This window comes from Barbus barbus (assembly GCF_936440315.1).
Source record: "Barbus barbus genome assembly, chromosome: 46".
NCBI lineage: Eukaryota > Metazoa > Chordata > Actinopteri > Cypriniformes > Cyprinidae > Barbus > Barbus barbus.
The window spans coordinates 18169188-18180805 of record NC_136724.1 but is presented as its reverse complement, the minus strand read 5'-3'; the positions used below and the strand labels follow the sequence as shown (position 1 = coordinate 18180805).

The 11618-nt window shown below is 40.2% G+C and overlaps 1 protein-coding gene across 3 annotated transcripts in view; it reads left to right on the top strand.

The window, feature by feature from the left end:
- Nucleotides 1-11618, top strand: part of LOC306864883 (apoptosis regulator Bcl-2-like) — a 50174-nt gene that overhangs the window by 3862 nt on the left and 34694 nt on the right. Inside the window, exon 2 of one of the 3 annotated variants that reach the window (XM_079409160.1) lies at nucleotides 5910-7745. The exons of the other annotated variants lie outside the window; for them this stretch is intronic. Coding sequence (XP_079265286.1) covers nucleotides 5910-5936 — 27 coding nt within the window. The 3' untranslated portion in view covers nucleotides 5937-7745. Of the gene's footprint in view, nucleotides 1-5909; nucleotides 7746-11618 lie in introns of those variants that run through there. 3 annotated transcript variants of the gene reach the window in all.

The following is an 11618-nucleotide window of genomic DNA, read 5'->3' as shown; positions in this document are numbered from 1 at the left end:
TCTTTAAAAAGAAATGAAATCTGGCACGTGTAAAAACGAGAATATCCATGAACTCCCGACTCCCTAGTCAAAACAAGTAAACACTTTTTATTCCCTTTTTTTTTTTTTTTGACTTTCCTTGTTTTAACACTATCCTTCACTCTCACTGCAGTGCTACTGTGCTGAATTATTTACGGTATAAATTGGAGCAGCCCATCACGGTTGTGTTGCTCCTGTATGGGTGGACTGACTCCACCGTATTCATACGCGACACAGCATCTCAGAAACCCCTGTCTGAGATGAGGAGACCATCCGTGTCCTCCAAATCAAGAACTGAACTACGTTATGCATGTGTAATGTTAGATAAAAATGGTGTTAAATTGCAGTTTGGGAATCTTTTCTCTTGCCATTTAAATAATCAACCATGTGAGAATGGTATAATAAGAGATGGTACAGTCTTCTTCAGACTGCATAGAGGTTAGCCTCGTTTCTCTGCTGTCTGCTACAGCTGTGCAGGTGGCCCAGCAGAGCCATTATTCCTGTCTGGACGAAAGGTGTGCTGAGGCTGAATTAATGATGGTCATTACTCACCACATCTGCTGCAGGTTAGACTGACTCAAATGGCTTGTGATAAAGTGAGGTACAGGAAGAGCATTTCAGAGCGACGGCCGTACACAAACACTCTCCAGATGCAATCCTTATTTCATTATTTTAAAGGTCAGTCATAATTAATAGATTAATAGAGTATTATAGCTATATTGTGATGCATGACTGTATCAAGTCCATCATGTGAAGAGATGCAATGCAATTAGGACACAATTAGCAGAGAAGCATTTTAATAAGCCTTTAACACATGCCTGTATTATACACAAAGCTCGGCACTTTTGTCCAGAGGCGATGAATGATTTATTTCATTTTGTCATGAAAAGCACATCTAGAGTTTGCATTAAGACTATTATTGCTGAGAGAATTGGCTTGCTCTTGAGAGTTATATATTACACCGAGTCTGTCATTAACAGGTTCTTTAAATGTAGGATTTGTTTTGAAGTATTTGACATTGATATATTCTCGCACAGGGGATGCTTCCCGCTTGATTTCCTCAGTAGTTAGTTATTTTAGGGGAATCTTTATTAAGTTACTGATAATATCCCAATAGCTTACCATCAGAGCACTGGTGCTGTTTAGGCTTGTTCGTTTGCGTACATCTCTTATGAAGAATGCATTTAAAACCTCGCTGTGTGGAGATTTATAGGGCTTTCATCTCAAGAACAGAAGCATCAGTGGGGATGCAGCCAGTAAAAACACTAAGCTTACTTGAATGTAACCGTGCTCAGTTACTCTGTATAAAGTTCAAGTGACTCAGGTAATGGAAGAAGAACTCTTCAGTCTTTACTAAGCACATCACAGCTAAGAAGTCAAGTGTTTTGTGGTATTCATTTCCTCCTTTAGAATGTCCTCCAGTGTGTCAGAAAGGCTTCCCATTTGCCTTAAATTGGTCAGATGGCTTTATTTCTCTGCCAGAAAGAAATGTCCTCTCCACCCATAGTTAATCCTGACTTATTATCCTCCTTTTGAATTATTGTGATTCATTAATCCTTGGATAAAGCCTGTCTGTGGAGAATACATGATTCAGCGGTACTACAGTGCTCGGTCTTATTATTATTTTTTTCAGGCCCCCTGCAGGGATACCCCGTTTACCCAGCATACCTTTGAGACCATTGTCTTACTGTACTTTAGTCACTGTCACAAGTTAAAATGGACTTTTAAAAACTTGTTCTGTTCATGTGGATGGTCTTTTGTTTACACAATTATAGACTGTTGACAAGGGACATAATTAAATTGGTTCTTTCAGATTGCCAAATTAATGTAGTCCTTCGAAATGAAGGAAGTTAAACATGCCGTGCGTCATACCTGATGTAAAATAATCATTGTTGCAGCTAAATTTGAGTGTGGAAACTGCATTAACATAGTCTTGTGCAGCTTGGAAAGTTTTCCATAATCTATTTTGGCCTCTCTTGTGACCCTTAACTAAAAATAGCCACCTGTAGAGGTGTTTTAGAGGTGAACGCAACAATAGACTCTCAGCTACTTTACTTGCCTTTATCCCTTTTCCAAGAAAATGAGAAAAGAGCGTCCTATCGACATTACTCAGATTTCGTTCTTTATGTAAACACCTTTTCCAGAACTGTGGCAGATTATTGAATGTGTGCACATACAATATCACACACTCTATCTGCATCATGTAATTTTCACAAGTCACCCCTTTGAAAACTGTATTATAGAGTTTTTGTTTGCAATTTTTTTTAAGAAAGACATTTCGTCAGTACAATCCGTTGAAAAAACTGTACTTCTATCCCTCACAGCCTCATTTTCATTCCTGTCAAAAAAGAAAATATACGCTACCCTGACTAAGGTCTACAGTGCATGCTGTTTCACATGTAGAAAGAAGAATCTGTTGAGAATTTTGCATTAAAGCAACTTTTTGAAACTGTTTAATGGCTTGTTTAATGTGTTTAACAGAAGCTGTAGGAGTGTAGCGTAGGTCCATTCCTTCCTTCCAAAATTTGACAGCATTGCACAAGGCAAAACAGAGCAGATGCGCAGACATTTAGGACTTCTGGTTTGCAAAATGCTTAATGAGCTTTCTCATTACGGTGTAACCGCTTTGAGCTAGCTCATTTAGCATACTCTTTTTTTTTTTTTTTCACCCCCTCAACAAATTGATGTTTACTGTTATCTTAATTGACATGTTAGTGAGGTGTAGGTAACGATGGAGCTCTGTTGTTTTGGTGAAGTGAGATCAAGTGCAATGTGTCCCAGTGCACAACATTTGCTTAATAATCTCCCACTTATTGTTGAGATTCAATAGCGCTATTAACAAAAAGTCAGTCAGCAGTTTATGTTAGGTTCAGCATAAACGTTCGTAGCTTATTATAGTTTTACTATCCTCGTGACTTCCAGAGGCAACCTGGAGTATGACGTGTATTGTTTAACTGTGGCCCCCATTCAGATAATGAAATCAGTCTGTGCGTAAGTTTGTTTAGACAGACTACAATTGCGCAGGTGCTCACCCACACACCACATACCTGCGGTTCATTACAGGTTTCTGGCTGTGTATAGTACGCTGCTGATTCTGATGCCTTAGAGGCGTGTTTGACCCCACCTGGGTCTTTTGTTAGTGGGTGTTGCATTGTAGGGTGTTTTGCAGTTAGAGTCAAAGAACTTCAAATGCGACTAGCATCGCTCAGGTATTCATTTTTTCCCAACATGTGCCTCCTACAGCCCTTTCAAGTGACATTGTTTATGAAAGCGATATTGACACGAAAGACAGACCATGGAAAGAAAAAAACCCAGTGAAGAGAAAATAATAGAGTGTCTCTTTTTAACATTCAGTGATAATGCCTTCAAACAAACCTTCTGCGTATTTTACTATTGCAATGTACATCTGTGCCTGTGAAGGTGCCAAGAAAGGTTTCAGAAGAAAAGAAGTGCGAGATAAAAAAGTGGAAATGGAGAATGCAGATGAAGAGCAATAAAAGAAAGCAGGAAGGGTGAAGAACTGTAGAATAGGTGCCTGTTTTGTTATTGCACCTTCCTGCCCAGCTGCTATCAGGTAGGTGAGGTTGTGGCTCCTGCTCCTGGGGGGCTAGTTAGGGCTCCAAGGGCATTTCTGATTGGTTGCCAGAGTGCTGCATGGTGCCTTTGACCTTAAGGCGAAACCCTCAGCCGGGTGTGTCTGGAAAAGAAGCCTGCTGGAGATGCTGGGGTTTATTTTAGGAAAATGGTGGTGGGAAAATAAGGATTCCCTTGCAGGTGTGGTCTCCTTGGGTTGAGAAGCCAGATTCTATACACAAAGACGCACAAAAGTCATTAAGTAAGACAAGGGTAATCGCTCAAATCATAAAGTGTTCGCTGACAAAATTATTCCTCATAAAACCACTTGAAAAAGTAGGTTATCTTGTTTTTTTCTCCCCAAGAGAACATATTGGAAGTGAAAGGTTAGTTCAGCAGTGAAAGAACATACTGTGTAAGCACCAAGAAGGATCTTTGTTAAAGAACGGCAAAACATTGTGTTGTCCCTCATCAATCTCTCGCTTTTAATCACTGAAACTCGCAGTGAGTCATTAGAAGAAAAACTTCTGAAATGAAATGTCTCAGACACAATTATGTTTTTAGTTATTGGTTTCCCTGAAGAGGTGAGAGACTCGCAGAGAAAGTTATAGGGACATTCCCTACATATACACAGTGCACTTGATGTTCTATTTTGTAATGGCATGTTATCGATTTTATTGCGACTTATTCATTTTCCACATTTATTTGACCTCATAATCATAATGTCATAATTTGATCTTCCAGTGAAATGTCTCTATCTCTTCTCTCTGTAAATGTATGCTGGACTTTTCAAATGTTTTCGTCGACTTAAAAATGCCCCTGCACAATCGACTGCAAGCACAATCGATTGCATTCTGTTTTAAGTGCAATGCCCACATCGAAACATCTAGTCAACAACTGATGGATGGAACCAAATCCCCGCCATTTGTTTTTCCTGAAAATTTGGTACACTCAGATGTACAGTATTTTGTCGCTATCTCCGTTTCATTGTGCCTTTTGAAAAGATTCTGGTTAATGAATTGCAAACAGACTACAGAAATCACATTTACCTGTTATTAAAGCTAAAATGTAAATCACAGATTATTGTTTTCCATGTCTGTAACTGGCTTGCTTTCATCCTAGTTTGGATGCACTCTGTTTGTGTTTGTGGACTCCTAGTTATTTGGATAAGTTGACTTGTGATTGATCAAAGTGACTGTGCTTGCTGATCAGACAGCCTTTGTATTGGTTTTGAGTTTTGTCTGCCTTTGATGCTGCAATTTTGATTTTGACTTTCCTCACCCTTTGATATGTGCCTTTGTGATTTCAAAATTTCTTTTCCACAGACCTTTTTTCCTTTGTACCTGTTCACTGTAGAATATAGAAACAAAGACAAAGGAGGAAGGGGACATGCTTATGGAAGTTTGCCAACATATATGGTCCTAATTCCTGGTTTGGGGCATCTGTCTGGCCTGGTGGACTCAGTGGCCCTTCACCGCCAACACATTAGATTAATGACCAGATCATTATCTTTTCAGAGAGCAGTAGATATATACACAAAAATGGGGGCACACTGTAGGAGATCTCGCTTGCTTGGTATTGCTCACATACATCAACAAACACTCACTGTTTGGTGTGCGGGTCGTGCTCCGCAAGCTCATCGATTAGTGAAAATGTTGTTATGAGTTTACTTGCACACAGTCAGGAACTCTGTTGCCTCCTCTGGCTATCAGATTGGAGGTAAACATTGTCACCTGCTTGCCCACAAGATGCTTTCTTCCTTCTGTTGAATTGGAATCGTCCGCCGGGCACACAAATCGGATTACATTTCAGAGGAAAACAACTCGTTCCTCTCTCGATCGCAACTGATTCAACCTCCCACACAAAAGTTGTCAGCGTTGACAGTTGGCACATAGGAGCCCTTTGCAGTAAACCCACATCTGTGTATCTGCCCCTAAAAGAAGCCATGCACTGTCACAAACATGTGACATACGCCGTGCAATAAAACCCATAAAACCCAGGCAAAGGCTCAAGAATGATTAACAAAAGTCCGCTCACTATGTGCTGTAGATGTTGCGAACACAGGAATTTGTGTGATGAGATGGGATCGTATGCTGCAGAGCTTTTGCTACTGGCATCTTAAAGAGTTTGGGTAGGTTTGGATTTTGTTAATGGAATTAGAGCAAGTGCAGAGTACAGTATGGGTTCTTTCATTTCATACTGTCATGCCTCTAGTGCTTTCAGTTTTCTGTAATTTGTTTTTCAAGTTGACTTTAGAGGGTCTCCATGTCTTAACATTAAACCAAAGCCTTTATTTATCCATTTTCTTTCCTCCTCAGGCTGCTGTTTTGAAGAATTCACCCTGATCCTCCTCGCTGAACTGCAGGGTTTTTTTTTTTAGCTTGAGGACTCAACGTTGGACTGAAGAGTGTTGGGGTACTCTTTGTCTCTCAGTGCTTGTTTGGCATAAGCGTGGCTCAGCATGTCCAACAATGCACTGCTCTTGTCTCCTCTTTTGTCTGGAGGGAACAAGTTTCTTGGTGGCTTTTAAGCAGTTCAGGGCTGAAGCCAAGTATTTCCCCCTTTGGGTGCCTCAGGGTCAGCCCTGTCCGTCGCTTGCCATCTGCTTTTTGGTTTGCTCCGGGCACCACAGGCCCTGTTGATCTCCTCCTTATCCCCCAAAAACCGTTTCTACCACCCGTCCAACACTAGCCAACAGAAGTTTCCAAAACCACGCACTTCTTGTACAATATGTGTCCTAACTTAACTGCTCTCCCAGGGCATTGAACTGAAAATGGTAGACCTCTCACTTACATACTTGGTCCCAATGCGGACGAAAAGATCTGTCGTTACTTCCAATTCATTGCGACTTTTTTTATCAACGTCCTATAATTTCTGGTTTACAGAATGGGGAGTTATTCGCACAATGTGTTACCAAGGAACCCCTGCTGAATGCTAATAAGATGTTATTTCAAGATAGCACAAAGTTTGAGCAGTGCTGGGTCCTGATATGGCAGAATCAAAGCTAAGATAAGTCAAACAGTAATTATATATGTTTTAGATTCATACAACGCAGCTTGAATTATTCATGTACATTGGGAAAGAGGCAGTCTCTGCCTGTTAATGTTATAAGTAGCCTGCCTTTAAATTTAAGACTCATTAAGGCATGTTTAACTAGATCTATTTTGTGAAATGTCATTTTGTGGACCTGGTTTGAAAATACGTCTCGTTTCCCATTCAGCAGAGTGGAGGTGAAGTCTACACGCAGTGCAGGGCTTCACGTGTTACAGCTTGAACATGTGACAATGAGCTACAGCTCTAAAATGCATTAGCACTGCTTCTCTCCACACTTGTCAGCAGAGAACCTGTGCTCATTCATATTTGATAGGGCGGGTAACCTCAACACTAAATGTTTTTTTCCTTACAACACACCCTATTATAGATTCATTATGGTCCAATCAGATGTCAGGCAAAAGATGAGACATTCTTTCTAGTCATGCAATGACAGAACAGGCATGCTGGGAATGCAGAAACTTTTGGTTGTTCTGCTGGCCTGCATGATTTATCAAGCTACTAGATAACATTTAATGCTGATATCTAACATCAAATATGAACTTCTGAAAACGTGGGTTCTTTGAGTCAGAGAGATGCTGATTTGGTGCTCGAGAAACATTTCTTGTTATCAGTGTTGAAAACAGTTGCTTAATGTTTTTGTGCAAACCGTGATACTTTTCTTCAAGATTCTTAAATGAATAGAGAGTCATAAACGGTATTTATTTGAAACACAAATCTTTTTTTGACATTTATATGCATCTTAATTTTTCTTAATTTTTGATCAATTTAATGTGCCCTCATTGAATTAAAGTATTATGATCTTTCAAAATAAGAAGCTTACCTTACTTTTGACATTCTATTGGTATAATTATATTACCGTGGTGAAAATTACACTGCTTATAGACAATGGTAATTTGATATTCTATAGTGTTTCCCACAGGATTTTGTGAGACTTGTGGTGGCAGGTGACATCACATTAATTTGCATATTTATGATGTCATTGCATCAAGTTTGTGTTCAGACCGTTCAGACGGGTTTTAGCACTTCAGATCTGTTCTACTCTATGAAATGTCACTCATATACTGTTATACAACTGAATGCCCAATAAAGTTGTTCACGTTATATTTTCTGTTGTCATACATAAAACACGTATAAATAGTAAACACGACCCATTAATACTACATGCTAAGCAGGAATCACTCTCACTATATTCCTTAGATCCTGTTTTATAATGGCAACATTGTCTGATAAAATCAACATACATCTAACTTACACTAAAAAGCGACTATATGTGGTGGTTTTGGCTATATTACTATTTTGTCTCATTCAGCGCACTGCCTGCATCTGAGTAACAAACTAAGCGCATATTAACAGATTAATTATATTCACATTTAAAAGTCCAAATAGTCAGTAAGCGACAGGTGCTTGGAAACGCTGTTTTGTAAATGATTTATTGACAATTTTGCAGCCAACTGAAAGCGCTGTTTCTCTGCCGCTCAATGCTCAGAACAGACGCAGAGAGAAGCGATGCTGCGCCGGGAGAGTCAGACCTCACGCTCGCGGGCAGTACTGGAGACATCTTCCAACTGGACGATAGCTAAGGTTTTTTCAAAAAAGTCGCTAGGTTTGTCAGTATGTACCTGTTATGGGAAAAAATACGCCAAAAGGGTCTGAAAGTTGCTAAATGTTGTGCTAAAGTCCCGCTCGTGTGTGTGAGACGTGGGAGCAGATGGCAGCGGCCGGTCGATATTGTTGCGGCCCGCCACAAATAAATCAACGTATGGGAAACGCTGGAGATTGTCTGTGGGAGTGTCGACAGTTCTTGAGCACACAGAACAAGCAGTACGAAAGGCGCAGGGCGAGGGGAGATTTTCCACTAGTTAATCGACCCGCCCAGGTAAAGTCTATGTGTGGGAATCACTGTGAATAACAACGGTGATGCCACCTCCTTGCTTTCATTCTCTTTTTACTGTCCCATCTGTTCCAGTGACTCTGATACTCTGAGATGGTACTGCTGGACAGCCTGCTGTTGGGGGAATTTCCTTGCTGACAGAGTGCTGTTTATTTGGATTAGGGATAGAGCTGATACAAAAAGACATCAGTTTTCCTATTTATCTTACAACATCAGTCCTGTTAAAAACTGTACTGTTAGAGATCTGAACAGGAAGTGTGAGACACAACCCCCTGGCTTGGATGAGGACGGGGATGTGTGGGTTAGTTATAAGGGAGCCAAAAGCACATTCCCAGCAGGCTGAACACAGCTGGGGAGCTGAATGCTTGAACAGCAGAGCTTTGAGAGCCAACCAGCCATCAGGCGCATGTTGTAATTTTAGCCTTGTGATTACTTGTGGGTACATTTCAGTATGAATTACATCAGTTTAACGATTACTGGAATTGATGCTTGTTCCAAAGTCTGTGTGGATGTATTGTCACCAACAGTGCTCAAATGAATCTACAAGTTTAAAATGACCATTCTCTAGTCAAGGTAGGGAAGAAGACCCATGAAGACATACTAAAACAAGTAGCAAAAACACCTAAATCTGACTGTAAAAGTTCTGAGATGAGAAAGGATGCCGTACGTTTTTACTCAAACTGTTTCAGGTGGAAGTATCAGAAGGGCTTTCAGAGTGCGTTCATGATGAAAAAACAAAGCAAGTGTTATGGTGCATTGAAGTCATATCAGAAAGATCATATTTAGAAATTGAACACATGAACCTCACCACAATGTCTTGAGTGGGGAAATTCTGGACTTTCTTTAAAACAGTTTTGCTACCTTGAAATATCAAAATTCATTTTCAAAGTGAAATTCAGTTTCAAAATCATTCTGTAATAAGGTGAATAGCTGTTTCTTTCCCATGCCATCTTGCACCAAAATGATTTGAACGCATCTGACGTTGTAATTACGACTTCCCAACTTGTAAATATGAAATTCCCAGGAGGACTTGAATGCACTACTAGCTCAGATAACATGGCCAGATAAACATCTGAAGTGTAGAATAGGTGGCACTGGTGATACTAGAGGCAGAGACAGCTTGGTTTTGGGGCGGAGAGTGATTCTATCATCCCTTGCGGGTTGGATCGGTCCTTTGATGATGGCAGGTGGGACTGAAGCACCTTTCTGATGGTGAAGATGAAAGCAAGGAGCTCTGTCACTTTCCAGTGTAATGCGATGTAGTGGGAAGCCATGTGGAAAACTCTCACGCGGCTCACGTAGTCTTCTCATGTTCTGTCCAAATGGGAACATGAGCATGTGTTCACCTCAAACACGCAAGATTCATAGTACTGTGAATGTAGCACACATAACATATAACTTTAAAACCATTCCACTAGGGTTGAATACATTGGATCTATACAGACCTTAGGTATCAAGCATGCCAGGCCCGTGTAGGTGAATGTGCCTGAGCTCAACTGTGCCAGGGTGTTTGGCACACTGTCAATACTGAAGCAATTTTCTCACTGATGGGAGAAATTAGATGTCTAGACATGGGTCATGGCTGCAATAATCAACTTGCACAAACAGTGCAGGAAATCCACCAAGCAGTTACATTTTTTTCACCCTCTGCTGAAACTGAATGGTTCTCATGCTTGTGTAATTTCAGACATTTTTGAGGGTTATTAAAATCTGCTTGAAGAAAAGGCATGCATGCTGTTAGTTGCTAGGTAACATAACAGCATTGACTACAACATGTATAGTAGATTTATTTACAGAAGTTGTGCAGACTTCTTTGGTTTTTCTACTGCTGACCCGAAGGCAGAACTCCAATTTATAATTGAATGATTTTGCTGGTTCAGTGGCGAGTGCAAACACCGTTTTTGTTTTAAATACTGTGTGAAATGGAAATTCACCTTTATCTATCCTAAATGCATGTTTTTGAGCTTATTGTGAACATTTCATCCATACAACTATTTCAGTGTTCTATTTATTTTTTATTTTTAGACCTATAAAAAGTCATAACTCGATCTTCCATAACTTGAAAGTTTTTTTGTTTTTGTTTTTTCTCAATAGTCTGTTTCAGTCATTTATGGAAGAAATGATTTGTCGTTGCGTCCATTACATTGTGATTTTAATCACAGTTTTTATTTTGTTTTACTCGAAAATGGTGAAAATAACATTTCAGTGGAATAGAATATATTAGTCAAACTTTTCTATATTAGTTTAAATATTTATCAGCTTTTAACAACAGCTAGTAGAATACTGCATATTCACAAAGCAACACATTATGATTATAAATAAAATGTATTTTAAGTTTACTTATGCATTTGCATTTTTTAAAATTACAGCTCCAGCATTATTGCCTATGACTGGATTATTTGGAACTTTCATATTCGTTCTAGATTTTTCTTCAATAAACATTCTTAGTTCTTTGTTGAACACAACTTGGTAGAGCATCCCATCAAAGAGCCGTCTGGAAGACCACACAAGTACACAGAGAAGTAAAGTCATTCACACACACAAACGGGGCTCCAATGGAAGAATGGGGGTTTGGCTCCAGGGACAGAGGTGGCAGATGGGTGATTTAGCATGCAGGCAGCCTGCAGGGGGACCCTTCATCTCCCCTTCTTCTGCATGCTGATCAGGAGGAGGAGCAGGAGGGGCGAAGACTTGGGAACAGAGAGAGACGCATAGCAACACTTAAGAGCTCGACTGCCCCATCTGACTGTTTGTCTACTGGCTCCTTTCTTCCTTCAGTCTTCTTGGAGGCTCGCGCTGTTGTTTGCTTTCTCACACAGCTGTTTGATATTTAGGGGTGAGACCCCACGGGCCCGATCTGTCGCGGCGCAGTGCATAACTCCAGCGTGGCTTTCATTCTCTTGGGTTTCTTTAGAGACACTTACAAAGTGTTAACAGAGATGGCTAATTGATGACTGAAGTTCAGAGTTTCTCAGTGTGTTTATGACTAATGATCTTGTGTCCTGTGAACAGTGCTGTCCTGCAGGCTGACTAGACAAAAGAACGATGCTTGCTCGCTAACTGGGGATCCATGACAAGACAC